The 18,066-nt window shown below is 33.9% G+C and overlaps 1 protein-coding gene across 1 annotated transcript; it reads right to left on the bottom strand.

Annotated features, from left to right (window-relative positions):
- Window positions 1-216: 216 nt before the first annotated feature.
- Window positions 217-861, bottom strand: LOC149536409 (18.1 kDa class I heat shock protein-like). Its single transcript, XM_089806282.1, has 2 exons — window positions 690-861; window positions 217-488 (listed from the first exon to the last, which is right to left on the bottom strand). Exons 1-2 carry the CDS (start codon window positions 859-861, stop codon window positions 217-219), a joined length of 444 nt encoding a protein of 147 aa, XP_089662408.1.
- Between the last annotated feature and the right edge of the window lie 17,205 nt (window positions 862-18,066).

Below are 18,066 nucleotides of genomic sequence, written 5' to 3'. Positions count from 1 at the left end.
TTCATTTCTTCTAAGTTTAATTCTCTATAGAAGACCATAATCATAAACTTCAAATAATAAAATAGATACTAAACTCAAAGAAAAGATTAATTACCCAAAATAAGTTTTTTTAATTCATATATTGAAACAAATGAAATGAAACTTTGTTTCAATTGCACCAGAGAATATTATCTCTATGCTTTATTTTTCACACAAAATCACCACACAAGAGCAAAGTTAATTTTCTGATATATTGATTACCATGACCTGAGCCTTACTTTCAGCGGCCTTTGGAACTGTCAGAGTGAGCACCCCGTTTGTCATGTTGGCCTTCATTTCATTCAGCACGGCATTCTTTGGTAAGGCAAAATGACGTGAGAAAGTTCCATATGGCCTCTCCAAAAGACGCCACTTGCTATTCTCGTCCACCTCATTCTTCTTACACTCTCCACTCAGGTGGATAACACCATTCTCTTCCACTTTAACATCCACATCCTCTTTTGTCAAACCTACCAAACCAAAATCATAAAAACATTAAAATTTCATATAAGACCATATATTTATCAGTTTTGAATCTACATTTTGCATAAACTAACAAAAAATGAACCAAAGCTACATGGTTAAATCTTTGATGAAACAGTGTACTGAAAAAATACTATGACCAACGTATATGAAAACCCACATGAATCCATCAACTAACAATAGCATACCAGGCAAGTTAGCTTTGAATACGTGAGCTTGATCAGTTTCAAGCCAATCCACAAGAATGTGCATGGGAATAGTGAAATCAGTGTTATTGACACATAGATTCCACATATGAGCTGCCACATCCATTGGATCCGTGATCATCATCCCACCTCTCCTGCCCTCAACATCAGACATGATATTGCTCATGGATAGTAAATATCAACTCTTTCCTCCTCTTGTTCACTGCAAGCACAACCCAAAAAAACTACCCAAAAATATAAGCAGCCTTATTAATCTACCTTACAAATGGACACTAAATAACTTTAAAAACTGCAAATTTTAACGTACCAAAACAAGTTGTAAAAAATGGAATGTTTGGATTTGTCTGAGATGGTATGTATATATAGTGCAGAGATAGAGGAGGTGAAGCGCCTGAGATATGAAAGGGCTTTGCCAGTGAAGCGTCATGGAAATGACAGCTGTAGGTAAACTCACAGGAACTGTAAAGAAGCATACGTTACGTTTAACAAACAGGTTGCTCAGGGATTTAGTAGTTAATGTCAGACTGAAAGTTAAAATCTGTACTTATGGTAGGTCAAATATGACTGTAATACGGTCGCAAATTTTTTTTTAAAATAATAGTACAATTTCTTTGTTCTTTATCAGTCTTTGTTGAGCTATGCTTTTTTAGTATTTCCTTGTGCTATCATTTTACATAAATTGTATTTTTTTTAAATGCATATAGTTCATTTATTTTATTATAAGTAAATTGATTTAAAAATTTAAAAATTTCAATAAGTCTATGAGAGAACAAGTTCGAGGCTTATTGAGTATAAGGCTTGATGTTATAAGAAATAAGATTATATATCATTGATCAATTTGGTGAGATGAAAATCTCTCATTTTTAGCTCTTAGACGGAGGGATTTCAGCCGAAGCTCCTTACAATAGCTAAACCAACTATGGTTCAAGAATCTTTCATCTAAAACTATATATATATATATATATAAAAGGTCATCTAGTTTATTTGGTGTGGTTCAAAGAATCTTTAGAAAAAGTAGATTTCCATAATCCATGAGATCATTTTGTTGAGCAAGTATTTTTCATCATTGTTTTACCATGAATGATAGAGAGCATCATCAAAAACATTTGGTGATGGATCATGAAGTGTGATCTAATACTTTGATGCAAAAATACTTGTACACAATTGACTCTAGAAATAACTTGAAATGGACTATGAAAAGTTCTTAACACTTTAGAGATCAAGTCTTGTTGAGTCCTTGGTTGACCTCTATGAATTGAAAAATATAAGGTATAGTTCCTATAAAATATTTTTAAAGATTTTTGAAGTTCTTTTTTAACTATGAAAATATAGGGTGCAGTTCCCATCAAACAAGTATATGAAAATCATTTTTTTGCTCCAATTTGAAAATATGTTATAGATGACATGTATATCTAGGACACAAAAAAATAAAATATTGATTTTTGATGTATATTTTATTTTTTATAAGTACTCGAGGTCAACCTTATCAAAACCAACATTTATTCCCTCCCATCAAATCTACACATTTTTAAAAAAAAAATACATATTCTTGAAGATGACTCTCTTCTATAAGGATAAATATAAATTTTAAAGTTTTTATATATGATTTCCTATATTTTTTTCTTTTTTGAGGGATTATCTTCTCAAATGCTAAAATACCTTCTTTTAATATTTTGAAATTATAACATATTATAACTAATCAAAACACTATGGAATTTATATAGTGATATTATTGACTCCAACATCTATAAAAGGTTATTTTAAGTTTTTTTTAAAAAGTTGTGCTTTGAAATGAGATTTGACCAAAACAAGTTTAGAGGTCCTAAAAGGTGACACAACTCTGTGCTTTTACCTACTTCACTGGTTGGTTGTGCTTGCCTCTTTCTTTCTCGTGTTCTTTATAGCCTCTTCTTCCTCGGATGATGTCTCTTGATTGGAATCAATATTTTCCTCCACAACCATCTATGGTTGAGGGCTTGGTGGAGCTCCATCAGTGATCTCTTCCTTAATGTCAATTTTTCAGTTTCGTCTACTTCAATAGCCTTAGTGGATTGATCCCTATTTGACTTTCATGTTTTGTTTTTAGTTGATGCTACATGCTTTTGTTGTTTGAGAAGTGTGCTCTTAATAACCATGCTTATATTGAACTTAGGCAATATTTGGTTCATTGATATGGCCAATAGTGTTTCAATGTGTGGCCTTGCCACCTCCTCAAGTCATACTCAAATGTTGTTAACGAGTGAGTGTGTGCTTTAACAACCAATACCATACATTTATTTGTGCCTACCAAGAAGAATAAATTATTCTTGTGTTCTTCTACTAGGATAAAGGGAATCATATCCCTTTTATACATTTCTTGCTAGAATTTCTTCAAATATCCCCATAAGATAGTGTTTTCTTGGCCTTTCAAGTTCTTGTATAACTTGCCAATATGAGTTGTGACAGGTATGTATTTTTCCATTTGAAGGGTGGAGACCTTGGAAATTCTCTTCTAAAATAAAAGAAAATGCTCACAAGTATGGCTCTAGATTTTAAAGTATGCTTATTATATTTCTTCTTAATTGTAACTAGATTCTCCATTAGTTATACACAAAGTCATCCACTTAAGTGTAGTGTGGTTGTGAATAATCTGGTATGCACCATATATGGCTCCATTGGGCACTTTATTTTCTCTTCTTGAGTAGTACATTTGATAGGAAGTTACAAGTGTTGTTAATCTCATCTCATTATTGGGAATATTAACTTCACTGTATAGGCTCACCTATCACCATGATATCCCGTTAGTTTTGCAACCTTTAGGATGGGAACTATTTTGGTGATTAATTTCACCTCTATTTTACTAAAACCTATAACACTTCAAAGCACATCCTTCATGGTCTTGTATGATTTTTCTTGTCACATGTATTGGTCATGCACCCTACTCAACATGAACCTAATCTAATCTTCATGGAATAAGTCAAGAATATCTATGACATATTGTACTATAGTCTTCTCTAAATTTTAATGCTTAGCCCTCAAAACCATATTTTCACATAACTTTCCACAAATCCCACAAATACCCTTAACACAAAGTTATTTAATTTTACCTTCAAATGTACATTTATAATTTCTTTAAGGAGGACATCAACTAGCAGTGATGATAATGCTTCTACCATGTCCTTTCCCTTTGTCTTCAATGAAAGAATCTCATATGTTGGATGTTTAGATATATTTTTGCTAACCAACTCAACCTTGTTGATTTCTTCTGACATCTTCAATTTTGACTAGCAGTGGATAGTTCTTATATTGATTAACTACACTCACTAATTCACTATTCTAGCCACCCCTTCTACCCACTTGACATAGTACATAATTTTCAAAATGGTCATACACAAAAGGCTAAGGTTTCTACAAAGTGGTAAATGGCTCTTTGATAGCCTATCAATATAGTGTGAAAATAATAATGTTAGGTTAAGGTTAAAATTAAAATGGAAAAAAAATTGTTTACCTACCACATAACTTATAATTAATGTTCATGAACCATTGGCCAATGGTCACATTCATACCATACTCCTATCTCACTTCATGTGTAATACATTTTCCAGTTTAATTTTCACTTGGTCAATCTTGATAGCACAATGCATGACTTACTAGTTTAGACATGGGGACTGGAGTAATATTTTTTGTATGCACTTAACCCCTTAAGTCATAATAGCATAGTTTATCTCAGAGGTCTCAACACTTATCAATGAGTTAATAACATCAACAAGCTTGCCTCTACTACCTCATCATTTTCTTGGTCCAAGCCTTGTAGAAGTCCTTTTTGGCTTCCTCTACATTTACAATCTTTATCTCTCCATTCCTACTAGGGCATTGATTATTGGACCTATTTGTTGATCTACAATCTCTAGAAAGATTTCCAATCTTGTTATAGTTATAATAGTCCATACATGTATGTCTCCAAGGTCTAGTGTTATTGCTTTGATCGGACCTCTACTTGTAATATTTTTTAAGCTATCCATTATTTCCATGTGTTGAAAATACTTGTATTTTGAATATATCCCTCCAAATGCGACTTGAAAACTTTAGGGATGAATCATTTGATCTTGCCTTGGATCTACAGTCTTTAGCCTTATGTGACCTAAACTCTTGTGTTCTATGACCATAATAGAGGTAGTTATGACACTACCCATCAAAGGTACATAGAATACTAGGTGTAACAATTTTGTACCAATATACATTTTAAGTATGTCCCACTTTACCATAAAAATAACAAGTGGGTTTTAGATTAGGTTTCATACCTTAAGTGATACCCTTCCTTACTTCTTGAAGTCTAGGTTTTTTGTTCCAAAGGACCCACCTTTTTTGCTCTTGTTGTCACTTTCATCTCCTAGACTGGTAATGCTCTTGGTCTTCCTTTGTGGTTTGAGTTGATCATCTATATTATTAGAGTTATCATTAAAAAAAATTACATTTTCATTCCTCTCATGTATGTTTTTCATCTCTTTATTCATCTTGTGAATTTTTTTCATCCAATTGCTTGTTCTCTTTGTTCTGCATTTTAATCTTCTCTTTGTGGTTGTGATCATGTTCATGCAAGAGATTATTAAATCATGTCTTATATAGTTATTTTCTCCCTCCATTTTTTCCATTGTTCATCTTTATTTCTTATTTCTTCCTTAACTATCTTTTTGGCTTCTAGGGATTCTCTTAGTTCTTCCTCAACTTTTCCCTTAGCCAAAGTAACATTACCCATCTCATTATGTGCTTAACTCATTCTTATTGTTTTTTATTCTTGTTCTTTCTTCAGTATTGCAATAGTTTCAATCAACTTCTCATTAGCATTCATGAGATCAATTAAGGCCTCTTTGGATTCATCTTGTCCACTTTGATCTTCAAGTTGTTCAATGATTTTTTGGCTTTCACTAAGTTTCTTCACTAGTGCCTTTCTCTTCATTAAGGAAACCATTAACTTGTCCTTTAATTCTTCAATGGTGGTTATGCTACTAAATTTCAACTTGAATTGCAATGGTAGGCCCTCAAAATTGTGATGGCCACTCATCGCCCAAGTGACAAAACCATGAATTGGATTTCATTGGATAGGCGTTGAACTTTTGTTGTTGCAAATTATGATAACAAGGGAAATATGTCACAATTGCAATGGATAAAACTATCATAAATTGGAAGAAGGAAGGGGCAAGAGTTCATGTTGAGGTCATCAAATTTGTGATGTCCATGTGACAGTTGTTCTATGGATGCAATGTTGACTCATCAAAAATAGCATAATTGCGACAATGTTGCGACAATTATGTCATGCAAGTGATGGCTAATCGTCAAAATGTGGCATCACAATTGCAACGGTTAGCTAAATTATTTTTAATAAAAATTTGTTAATTCATGTTATAACCCTCAATTTGATTACTACATGTCCTTCCACTAAAATAAGCATATTGTACCATCTTGAATGTTGCAACCTACAAAAGCTAAGTTGTAGAGTAGATTTATAAGAATAGCTCATAATTACCAGACAAATTTATTAGGGTTTTCTAGCCCCCAATTTTTTTCTCTATATGTTTCTAACACATTGGTGTGGTTTGAGTTTCTCTGGGTTTTGAGAATAGTTTAATATTCTCAACTAGTTAGGCCCAGCAATGTGAAGGTGGAAGCTCATTTGGCCCCACCCCCCGCCCCCTGCCCCTAACATCTAAAATCTTTAAGAAATGATCAATATTTTTAAAGTACAAAAAAAGGTTTTAGACCTACAAAAGTGACATCATTTTCCCATCTTCAGGTGCATGTCATTTTTCTATCACACCCAAAATAAGATTCTGCCACTTTGAATTGACAATGCATGTACATTTGCATTCTATATACATGGACAATAGGAGGAGCTAAAAAAATACAACATGATTAATTTATTTAATAGGTCTATAAAGTTTTTAAAATTACAGACCATTGTGAACATTAGAAATCTAGCTACTATGGCCGAGAGAATGTCCTCAACAAGCTAGCACTTAGAAAGTCTTGATTTGCTTGCATGCCGAGGAGATTACCCTTGCATATAAGATTCAAAGTTATAATTTTTGTGATGGTATATAACTTAAAATACCTAATTAAAGACCTCTAACGAAAATATAAACCTTTTGCATTTTTCAGCTCCACCTAATGTCGTATGTATATGGATTGAGATTGCATATTGAACTATGGCCTCCTTCTGCATTGCCTAAAACCAAGAGTTTCACACAGTTAGTTGTTATGCAATCACTGGTTAATGTTGACCTTCACTTGGTTTCGAGAATATTTTAATACTATCTACTAATTAGGGCCAACCACGTGAAGGTGGAAGCTCATTTTGCCCCATCCCCTCCCCCCCCCCCGCCCCCAATATCTAAATTCCTCATTAACATCTAAAATCTTTAAGAAATGATCGATATTTAAAGTCCCTGGAAGTTGGGCTACTCTCAGGGGAAGTTTGTCTTCATTTCTTATGAGCAATTCATCACAATTCTTTAGTGTTCCCATACATCTAACATGGGTACATCTAGGAATGTCCTCATTGCCTCTTGCATAAAATGAATCCAATATTACAAAATGCACCCTAAGAAATAATAGTTCAAGTGAAATATTCACATGAAAAATGAGAGAGAAAAAGAGGAATCTATTTGCCAATAAGCATTTCCATTGCATCTATGGCCATGCTACATGTTCAGTGACTTTTATTATTTTTCAATTGTGTCAAGATCTCTATGTTTATATACATACATACATAGACACACACAAATATGTGTGTGTGTGTGTATGTATACATACACATGTACATACATACATACATATACAAAGATCATAAGGGCATGACAATGAGATGCAGAGATCACAAGGGTACGACAATGAGATTCTAGATCTCCACCAATCTCCACCAACGTTCAGAGCTCTCCACCCTTGTTCGAAGCTCTCCACTAATATGTATATATACATATATACATACATACATAGGCACACACATATAGGTATGTGTATCTACACATATATACACATATACATATGTATATATGTGTGTATATGTACATACATACATATATACATAAATACATACATACATACGTACATATACACATACATATATACATACATACATACATCTACATATGCAATTTTATCACCTTGGAATATTGTATTTGATCCTACTAGCTAGGAATGACTTATTGTTCATTTTATTGTACCTAATCTAATGACAATTCTATAAGAATTTGTAATCAACCCAACTAATTAGTAGCAAGACCAATTTAACAAGGACATGGCTTGAAAATTTCTACTATGATATGTTTTTGTAAAATTTATGTTGAACTCTGCCCAATTTTCCTAGTCCACATTGTTTTTGTACAAGACTATTCATACCACATGTAGGCACATTAAACTTGGATTGAGTAAGGGAAGCAAGTTATTGTTGCAAGGAAGAAACAATTTGAGAAATACTAATGATAATGGAATTAATAGAGGAAATAGGTGACAATGACACATTTGACACACTACAAAGAGTGTAAAAATTAGCTGGAATAGAAGGTGTAGCCTACACGTGGGACATTAGGAACCATAATAGGAGGATTAGGATAAGTGTAAGGAACACTATTGTATGAAGGTAGTGAGATAGAAAATGAAGCAGGTAGAACACTCACAAGTAGAGATGGAATAGTAAGACAACTAATATCGGGATTAAATGGTTGAATATAAGTAGTCACAATAGGAGAAACATAAGAAGGAATGCTAGAGATAGGTTTGGAAAGAGACAAGGTAGGTTCAACACTAGTGATATGTGAAGCCATTCCTATTTTGGATGTGTCTTGAGCTGAAGGCTTAAGATGAGTTTAGACAAGGTGAGTAAGACCATGCAAAAGATCCATTGTTGAGATAATGGGTGTTGCACACATTGCATAATATTGTTATATTTTATTTTATTATGTGATGTTGTGCCTAGATGGACGTGCAATATGTAAAGATTCCCATGGAATATTCTTGATGAGTTGTATTGTAACATTGTAAAAATATTTCATGTCATTATTTTATATTGGGGAAAAGAATTAAATGCTCAATATTAAATGTGGGGTCAGTGGGTTAGGTAGCACATGGTTTATGTAATACCACTTGGTGGTTTTGTGGGACTTGCTACTATATAAGTAGCCACAAGGGTAGTTGTTGTAGAAAAGAGTGAGTGACAAGGAGAAGAGAAAAGGCAAGAGTCGAGCGGGACAAGGCTTGACAGGTTAGCCAAGGGAGCATTTGTGAAGGTTGAAAGCATGACATGAGATGTGTGGATTCATGCTTGTTCACATAGTTTGCTCAGTTGTGGCTATGGCCATGAAGGCTTCCATGGTTGTATGGCAATGGTATTTTTACTGAATAATACAGGGTGATGGATGCTTTTGGAGGTTGGGTTTTTTCCCTCAATGAGGGTTTCCCAGGGTATATCTTGTGTCACAATTTTGTGAGTATGTTGTCTATTCTCTTGCATGTGGATTTTAATTTCATGTTTATTTCAAATTTATTATGGGTTATGTGGAAATGGTTATATTATTTGTTGTCAAGTTTCCTTACAAGTGGTATCAGAGCTATGGTTTTATTGTTTGTAACCCTAGATTGAATCCATGGGAATGCATGAGAGGATAAAAGAAAGGGCAAGATATATGAATGATTTATTGCAGATCTGAGGGTTTTGGGTTTGCTGTTATGATGGGATGTTAAAAGATTTGGGCATGGGAAATTGTTGGACAAAAGAGTTTTTTCGGATGTTTCATTTAAAATGAGGGTTTTGGGGGTAGCTTGCAGAAATGACCTCTTGGGTAAAAAAAAGACCTCACCATTGGATCCGGGTTGACATTTCCATAAATTTTGATATATATTATGCCCTAGTTTGGCCATGTTTAGAGGAAGTTTCAGCCCATGATGGCCGTCAAATTTAATCCCGTCGAAATTTTCGTCACTGAAATTTTTTAAAAAAAATGAAAAATCGTACTGAAAATGGTAAAAAGACTATCTTAGTAAAACGGCCATAACTTTCTCTCAGAATATCAGATTTCAAAGTTCTTGCAGGCGTTCAAAAGCTAATTCAGAGCACTACAACATGGTGTAGGTTTTGTTCTATGGTTTTGAAATTTTGTCTAGTTTTTAGAGCCCTAAAGTTAGATTTTATTTATTTTGAGCACGGATTGGGGCATAACTTGGGCATACGGAGTCAAATTTTGGACTTCGAGTAGTGAACGGAAAGCTCTTGGAGGGCTCTACACATTGGTTCAAATTTGGTGTAGGTTTGGTATGATTTATTTGTGGATATATTGATCTAAATAGTTTATAGATATATTTTGACTATGGTAACATTGTGAGTTTATGGCATTGGAGATTTAAGATTTGATGTCATTGTATACTCAGTTCATATTTTAGATTGGTCTCATTATGATATGGTTATCAGTGTTTGGTTTGGATATGCATGATGACTTGTTGGGTCTACAAGTTGTGCAGTGTTGTAAGCGGTCTATACTTACAGGTTGCATTTATATCTTGGTTATGGGTTGTCTTTGCCCATTGATCTTTCATTATTGATGCATATTTAGATTGGTGGCTTGGATTTGGGTTGTCTATGCCCTAAGTCACATGATTTACTATTTTCTTCATGTAGAAGGGATGAGATGTTGTTACCAGGTACAGTCATGGTGGAGGATTGTGGTTGACTATTTTATGCTGACAGGTTGGACATATTGAGAGCCTGATGCTCGGTTCATGGATGTGATCATGGTGTCATGGATTTTGGCATGACATGATTGGTTATACAAGTACATCCTTGATGTTCATTAGCTTGGATTTCTGATTTGGTTATGGTGGTATATCTTCTTGGTTGAGGATCATGGTTATTTAGTTTCTTTTGAGGAGCTCATGATGTGCACTTTGAGTTCTTTGATGGTTTGATACCTTGGTTGATTCTCATGGTTAGAAGATGGTTTTTCATCATTATGTCATGGATAGCTTGAATACACGGTTTAGTGGGAGCTTGTGATAGTGATGGGGTGACAGTGCAGGATTAGTTCCTGGTTTGGTTTATATCTTCTTGGTTTGGAGAGGATGGATTTTATGATGCCATAGGTGACCTGGTACCACAGTTGAGTGGGAGTTGTTGGCATTGATATATTTATTGAGTGTTTGCAGATGTTGGAGGTTTGTCTTAGATCCTGTTGCTGCAGAAGCATCTTTGACATTTGCATGGTGCAGTTGTTATCTTCATCGTGTGTGAAGATGGTTAGATCTTGAAGACTCATGGAGTTCTTGGTTATCTTCATGGTGTATGAAGATGGTTCTTCCTAGTATGAGGAGATGGTTTTTCTTCATGGTGTGTGGAGATGGTTGCATCTTGAGGACTCACAGGGTTCTTGGCAAAGGTGTGGTTTATGATTTTATTCGGCATGTTATCCTTGGTATGAGGATGGTTTCATTATTATGTCATGGTATACTCTTGATACGCGTTTAGAGTTGTGACATGTTATGGTATGTTCATGTGGAGCATGTTATCTCTTTGGTTGAGATGGTTAGATCATGTTGTCATGTTTATATTCCTGAGGCCATGGTTGGAACTTTGAAATTGATCTTGGTTTAGTTTCTTGGTATTGAGTACACTGATCATAAGATGGATACTTCATGTTATTGCTATGTTGCATTTGGAGTTGGCATGGATTGATTGGTTACAGGTGCTCATGGATACTTAGAGACAGTGGTGACGTTGATTTCTCTTGGATTAGAGAAGTATTTGTTGGGACGGTTGATGGTTTCAGCAGGAAGTTCGAGGGGCAGTCACCTGATATGGACTTGAGAGGAGATTGTTTTTAGATGAGTCTTGGTTGGAGACTTGGGTATCTTAATGAGCATTCTCATTCCCCACTCTTGGTCTACTCGGTGGTTTGCTACTTGAGAGGTATAGCCCATTATTTTCTCTCAGTTGCATTATATTTATGCTTATCTTTCGTGGATATGGATCTTGAACTACAACACATGAGTTAGTTCTGGAGGGTTCATTTGAGAGATAGTTTAGCATTGGTTATCTCCACGTGCATATGTTTTTATGCTGGTTGAGTTTGGGAGATGGTTTTATATTGGGCATTTTCCTTGGATTAGGAATGGTTATTCCTTGGTTTAGGAATGGGTTTATTGAGTTTGATCTTCTTGTGAGAGGCTTAAATCCATGATTAGTTATATGGTATGGTTTGGGTGTTGTTGAGGCTTCTTGTTGGGGTTTTATGGAGGAGATCATAATTGCACAGTTTACATCTAGAGGTGTGTGTAGAAGGACATGATACAGGTTATGATTTGCATGGTTTCTCTGGTCTTGGTTATCTTCCTGGATGTTTAGTTTTGCCTACATTGGATTTGAGATTAGTTAGAGATTGTGATCACTGGTTTGTGATCATGTATGTCATGTGAGAGATGACATGGTTATTTCTTTATCTCTTTCCTCTGTTGGTTGTGGAGAATTTGGGAGACTATTGGAGACTTGGTATGAGAGTTGTTCTTGCAGGATATCAGTTTGTGTGTTGTGGATGTCCTTGATACTACATGGATTCACTTCTTTGAGATGTTGTGAGTGGATTGGTTATAGATTTGACATTATCTTTTTTAGTGGGAGCTTCTTGGTATATATGTGGCAGGCATTGCTCTTGAGGCTTGTGATTGCAGGTTGTAGATTGGATATGTCGATGATATGTGATTCACTTGTTATACCTTTGGAGGTATGAATAGTTGGATGGGTTTGGCACTTTGTTGTGGGTGCTATTTCAGCTATGGATATTTTGAAAACTACGGATACATGTGATTAACTTTGGATCAGGTTATTTGTGCTTGGAATTTTAGTTGGTACAGGATTTTATGATCTTCTAATGCGACAGGTTGGGTAGTTTTCTCTTTGGATGGCTTCTATGTATGTCTAGTGGGAGTGGCATAATAGGAGGTGAGATCATTCACGTTTGAGATGCTGGATACTTTAATTTTGTTGCGGGTACCAGGATGGAGCACTTGGTGTATTTTGATCCATGATGGTGGATGTGCTGGGAGGGATTGTTCCCTTGTTCATTTATGTGGCTACGGATTGACCCTATGCAATGTATACAACAAGTGGGAGATTGTTGAGATAATGGGTGTTGCACACATTGCATAATATTGTTATATTTTATTTTATTATGTGATGTTGTGCCTAGATGGACGTGCAAAATGTAAAGATTCCCATGGAATATTCTTGATGAGTTGTATTGTAACATTGTAAAAATATTTCATGTCATTATTTAATATTGGGGAAAAGAATTAAATGCTCAATATTAAATGTGGGGTCAGTGGGTTAGGTAGCACATGGTTTATGTAATACCACTTGGTGGTTTTGTGGGACTTGCTACTATATAAGCAACCACAAGGGTAGTTGTTGTAGAAAAGAGTGAGTGACAAGGAGAAGACAAAAGGCAAGAGTCGAGCAGGACAAGGCTTGACAGGTTAGCCAAGGGAGCATTTGTGAAGGTTGAAAGCATGGCATGGGATGTGTGGATTCATGCTTGTTCACATAGTTTTCTCATTTGTGGCTATGGCCATGAAGGCTTCCATGGTTGTATGGCAATGGTATTTTTACTGAATAATACAGGGTGATGGATGCTTTTGGAGGTTGGGTTTTTTCCCTCAATGAGGGTTTCCCAGGGTATATCTTGTGTCACAATTTTGTGAGTATGTTGTCTATTCTCTTGCATGTGGATTTTAATTTTGTGTTTATTTCAGATTTATTATGGGTTATGTGGAAATGGTTATATTATTTGTTGTCAAGTTTCCTTACATCCATGTCCATCATTACATATCACTTTCTTAAGAGCATCAAGAGTAGCCATAGTATCAATATTGTGATTCTCTTGAAGAAGTCAATAATGCATTTTATCAATCTCAGGAGCAATCTTATGAACTTGTTTAGGAGGATCCCATAAAGGCTCATCCTCATCATGAGATGAATGAGAAGAGTCATGCTCCACAAAAGGATTAGGGTCATGAGAAACCATAGGATCACTAAGGTTCCTAAAGAGAGGAGAAGAGGAATCTTGATCAAAGTGATCCATAAGCCTATAACTTCTCCTAAGGGGATATTATAAGTAGGGCTTAAGGTAATATAGCCCAAGGATGCAAGATTTTCAATAACCCGAGGATGCACCTAAATTAGATGCCCAAGGTTTTAAAAAAAAGATGTTCCATAAGGACTTATTAACATTTGAAGAAAGTCAAAACATAAATCTCATGTGCATTCTTAATCCAAAAATCCTCTTCATCAATCATCCAAGAAGTTTATCCAAACTTACTACTACAACCAATCGTATTATCATAAATATCATCTCTGCTCTTGCTACTACAACTACCAGGATCAAATGAATCATACTTTTTGCAAGCCTTCATTTAATTAGAAATTTTCTTTCTTCTTCCTCTACTCATAATCACAAGATCATATAATTGGGTAAAAGTAGAAACCTGTGTCACCCTTTTGTAAAGGAAAAGGCTAACAAAAGTATAACTGTTCAACTTTAATGATATAATACTAGTGTTGTTATTTAGAATTTGAAAGTGAAGTAAACTAATGAAATGTATAGAAATAGAAGAAGTTTAGGATTACAATTTTTAATAACTATTTTGAATAAGAATTGATGTATTTTCCTAATTTTTTATAGGTAAACTTTTAGTTGCTTAAAAACATTGAAAATAAGGGGTCTAGTTCCCACCATAAAACTATATGGAAAAAAAACTCATTTCCCTTTGATCTTAGACTATGTTATAGATAACATATATAGCTAGAACAATCAAAAATAAAAATTGACTTTAGACCTATATTTTCTCCTTTATAATGATTCAAATTTCAACTCACCTAAAATTGATAGTTTTCATCTCCCACCACATTTTTCAGAATAAATTTATTCTAACCAAAAAAAAATTATACATTCTAGAAGAGGACTCACTCCTCTAGAATGTAATATAATTTTTAGTTTTTTTGATATGATTTAATATATTTTTTTCTTTCTCAAAATTGACATCTTTTTTAATGTTAAAATATGTGCTTGTAGAATTTTTGAATTACAATATACTATATCTAATTAAAACACTATAAAATCTATATGTGAATATTCTTGACTTTAACATCTATAAAATGGTGTTTATAAGTTATTTTAAAAAATCATAAAAAATGGTAAGATTTATTGAAACCTCATTTTTCTAAAATTTTTTTTTTTTAGTAATTGGATACAAACTAGTATAAAACATACATTTAGTGGATATTTCCAATTGGAAATGTGTGAAACCATATATAACTTAGCTAGAATGAATTTATCTAGATCATATGTTTGAACAAAATTGATTTTTAGATAGAAATATTAAAATTTAGTCATTCCAATAAGTTAGCGTAAAAGGTGACATAGCTTTGTACTTTTACCCAATTGTCTTTCAATAGTAGGAACCTCAACCACAAGTTTTTCCATCTTCAAAATGAAAATCTTAAAAACACCAAGTTCCCACTACAACATTTGGGGTCAAATTATAATGACAGGGTAATTTGTGATTTTATTTTATTTCTGTAGTTGTCCTGGAAGTTGTCATAATACCGACATTTGCATCACAATTGCGACACCTACATGAGTATAAACAAAAAGACAAAGAAAACATGACATAAATCATTCCCCATTTATTTTGATTGATTGTGGAGAGTTGCACACAAAAGAGGGTGGAGAGCTCTAAATGTTGGTGGAAAGCTCTGAGCTTTGAACATTGGTGGAGATTTCATTGTCATGCCCTTGTGATTGCTGCATTTCATTTACATTCCCTAGGATCTCTACATTCTACTGACGTGCCCTTGGTGGAGATCAATGGAGATCTAGGAATTTGTTGTTATGCCCTTGTGATCATTGTATTTAATTGTCATGCCCTTGTGATCTCTACATTGTGTTTTCATTCTCTTGTGATCTTCGTGCCCTTGCTCTATGATTTCATCATCATGTCACGCCCTTGTGATCTCCATGCCCTTTCTCTATGATTTTCTTCAACGGGAGAAGAGGTACCTATGTAAATGTTCTTTTCTTTTCCTTCTAAACATGTATCTCCTTATATTTCCCCCAAAAAGTGATTAGAGAAGTTTCTCTTTATGTATATGTATGTGTATATATTCATACATATACATACTACATGTGTGTCTATATATGTATGTGTGTGTATACAAAGATCTCTTTGTTTATATACATACATACATACATACATAGACACACACATATGTATGTGCATGTATGTATATATACACATATGAATATATATATGTATATATATACATACATACATACAATACAGAGATCACAAGGGCATGGTAATGAAATCTTAGATGTCCACTAATCTCCACCAACATTCAGAGCTCTCCACCCTCTTTCATGTACAGCTCTGCACAATCGATCAAAACAAATAAGGATTCTTCATTTTATTGTACCTAATATACATATACATACATGCATACACACATGCATATATACATACATACGTATATGTATGCATACATATACACATACATACATACATACATACATAGATACGTACACACACACACACACACACACACACACACACACACACACACACACACACACATATACATATGTATATTTATGCATACATACATAAATATACACATGCATACATATATACATACATCTGCATATGCAATTTTATCACCTTGCAAAACTATATTTGATCCTGCTAGCTAGGAATAGTTGATTGTTCTTTTTATTGTACCTAATTTGATGACAGTTCTATAGGAATTCCTAATCAACCCAACTAATTAACAACTACACCAATTTAATTGTGTGATGGCTTGTTTCTTTCCAAAACTATCTTCTATGATATGTTTTTGTAAAATTTCTTGTGAACTCTACCCATCTACATTATTTTTGTGCAGATCTTGAGGTAAGTCACTTAGCGTGGGTTGAGTGAGTTTAATTTTTTTTAATTTGGATTCTGGAATATGTATGCAGCTGAATCAATTTCTCTATTGTGCAAAGATTTCTCTGTATATATATACATACATACAACATAAATAGACACACACACATATGTGTGTGTATGTGTATATACACATATATATACATATACATGTACATACATACATACATATACATAAATAATAGTTATATATATATATATATATATATATATATATATATATATATATATATATATATATATATATATATATATATATATATATATATATTACATCTACATTTGCTTTGCCAGTGCTTATAAGAGTGTTTCAAAGTTGGGAACCACTTCAACATCCTTTTCATGGTTTAGAGGTAATGTCATTGTGGCAGAAGCTTCTAAAAGGGAATGAGCCTTATGATTATGGAATTTAAATTGAAGCAAGATCATGGTGCTAAAACAGTACAAAAAGTGCTTGACATGAGAGGTCCACAAGTGAGGGTGCTGACCAATCTTGAAAACTTGAATGCTGAAATAAAAGCTATTGAGGATCAAACACGTATGCTAGAATTACAACACAGTGTAAAGTTAATTTTAGATACGCTAGAGGTTGATATTCATAAGTTTGGTCAAAATTTAAGGTAGGAGAGAGAGTTTGTGGCAATATACCAGAAGGAGAAGGAGTAGCTTTAGAAAGAGACTACATAGTAGAAACAATAGCTAGACAACATAGAGAATATAATAGGAGAATTGGATAGAATCTAGAAAGTTTTGTAGTAAGTACTATGAAATTGAAATCACTTGCAAGTTTCTTTGAGAATTTATAGTCCAAATATTGGGAGGACTACAAGTTGTGCAATTTATCATGTATTGCATCCATATTTTCTTTGTCATTTCTTATAAGAGTGTTCAAGGATGGGAACTCTTCAATATCCTTTGCATGGTTTAGAGGTAATTTCATTTTGTTAGAGGCTTCTACAAGGAATTGAACCTCATGATTATGGCATTTACATAGAAGTATAACTTGCTTCTTCAACTCCTTACACTCAACTCTTCGATTATGTTATTCTTCTCATAGTGAGAATAGATACTACAAATTCTTGGGAGCCAAGGGACCCTAAACCTATGATATCTTTTCTAGAGACACGGGAGAAGTTACTACTATTGACATTAAGCTCAAGTTTTTTTATTAGTGACTCACACTTAGTCAATTAGTTGTGTTGCAATTAAGCTCTACAATTTCTATCAAGCTTTAGAGTCTATATATAGTTCATGCTAAGCATAGTAGTAACTATCGATTTTTTCAATGCAAGTGATGGAAACTTTAGTTGCTATCTTGCTCCATAGTGTTAACCAAGTTGTACAATGTTAACAATGTTCT

Source organism: Cupressus sempervirens, chromosome 10 (assembly GCF_028749045.1).
Source record: "Cupressus sempervirens isolate cs-2001-9-10 chromosome 10, ASM2874904v1, whole genome shotgun sequence".
NCBI lineage: Eukaryota > Viridiplantae > Streptophyta > Pinopsida > Cupressales > Cupressaceae > Cupressus > Cupressus sempervirens.
The sequence above is the reverse complement of the archived record's forward strand: the minus strand, read 5'-3'. Positions and strand labels throughout refer to the sequence as shown.

Excerpts from the sequence above, each read along its gene's own strand:
- LOC149536409 (XM_089806282.1), bottom strand. The coding sequence starts at position 861 with ATGTCTGATGTTGAGGGCAGGAGAGGTGGGATGATGATCACGGATCCA. Across the intron at positions 489-689 it reads ATTCAAAGCTAACTTGCCTG|GTTTGACAAAAGAGGATGTG; the intron begins GTATGCTATTGT and ends TTGGTTTGGTAG.